The sequence below is a fragment of the Mus caroli genome, chromosome 9 (genome assembly GCF_900094665.2).
Source record: "Mus caroli chromosome 9, CAROLI_EIJ_v1.1, whole genome shotgun sequence".
Lineage (NCBI taxonomy): Eukaryota > Metazoa > Chordata > Mammalia > Rodentia > Muridae > Mus > Mus caroli.
This window is the reverse complement of record NC_034578.1, coordinates 54,607,021-54,608,180: the sequence shown is the minus strand read 5'-3', so window position 1 is coordinate 54,608,180 and position 1,160 is coordinate 54,607,021. Positions and strand designations below refer to the sequence as shown.

At 43.9% G+C, this 1,160-nt stretch overlaps 1 protein-coding gene across 6 annotated transcripts in view; it reads right to left on the bottom strand.

Annotated features, from left to right (window-relative positions):
- Ubl7 (ubiquitin like 7) overlaps nt 1-1,160 on the bottom strand; it is an 18,382-nt gene that overhangs the window by 15,823 nt on the left and 1,399 nt on the right. For all 6 annotated transcript variants that reach the window (XM_021171613.2, XM_021171614.1, XM_021171620.2 and 3 more), the window contains one exon: nt 635-847. In XM_021171613.2, coding sequence (XP_021027272.1) covers nt 635-847 — 213 coding nt within the window. The remainder of the gene's footprint in view (nt 1-634; nt 848-1,160) is intronic.

The window sequence follows — 1,160 nt, the reverse complement described above, 5'->3', positions numbered from 1 at the left end:
CATGTCTGTAATTCCAGCACTTGGGATGTAGAGGCAGGCGGATTTCTGAGTTCGAGGCCAGCCTGGACAGAGTAAGTTCCAGGACAGCCAGGACTACACAGAGAAACCCTAAATCGAAAAAAAAAAAAAAAAAAAAAAGGATGGAGCTGATCCACCTATGATAGGAATGTCTTCACCAGGGAGAACCCTTGGCTAGCGTAAATTTCGCTCCTAATCTAATCTGACTGTACTCTACTCAAGTTCTTCCTTCCTCCACTAGGAATGCATTGCCAACCTCATTTCCTATTTTGCGGCCTTCCCTTTATTCAGCCATCAAGACAAACAAACAAACAAAAAAAAAAAATCCTTCTAAGTATCCCTTAAGTCTTCTGTGACAGATTGAGGAGTCTTGTTTCATCTGCAAGTCTTTGCTAATTTTGTTCGATCAGACAAAAGACTTCAACATCATCATAATGAAGAGTCTTAAATAATAAAGTAGTTCAGTGTAATGTGAGACTAAAGTGACAAACAACAGTTTTGTCATGTTTTACGTTTTCACTCATGTAAAACTTACTCTGGAAGGAGGCAACAAGCCCTTTTACCTCCTCTCCCAGAGGCAAGAGCAGCAGCCCAGCTCCTGCCAATGAAGACTCACCGATCAGCTCCGGGTCTGGAACAGATTCCTGGAGCTTGCCAGCAATAAGCTGCTTCAGAAATGAAATGCTATAGCCCCCTAGGGAATATTCTCCCAGTTCTGTCTCTGGCAACTGAAGAATAGATTTTGGAGCAAGTGGCTGGTCAGCCAGCTTCACTGCCAGATGCCAGTCTGAGAGAGACATCCTCTCTCTTTCGCGCTCTCTCTTTCTCCCTGTAAAACAATAAGGCATTAACAGTTAAAAGACAACTCACCACCCTACTCATCTCTCCCTGCAACAAGAATAAAGGAAAGATCATTTCAGTGTACTACTGCTAGAGAAGCATAGGTGTAGCATTAAGAGGCTAGAACTAGAACCTAGTGTCCCTCCCTTAATTCTTTCTCTGGTGGACTGCAAGGGATTTCTCTTATGCCTCAGTTTCTTCACCTTTAAAGTAAACACAAAAGCCGGGCATTGGTGGCACACGCCTTTAATCCCAGCACTTGGGAGGCAGAGGCAGGAGGATTTCTGAGTTCAAGGACAGCC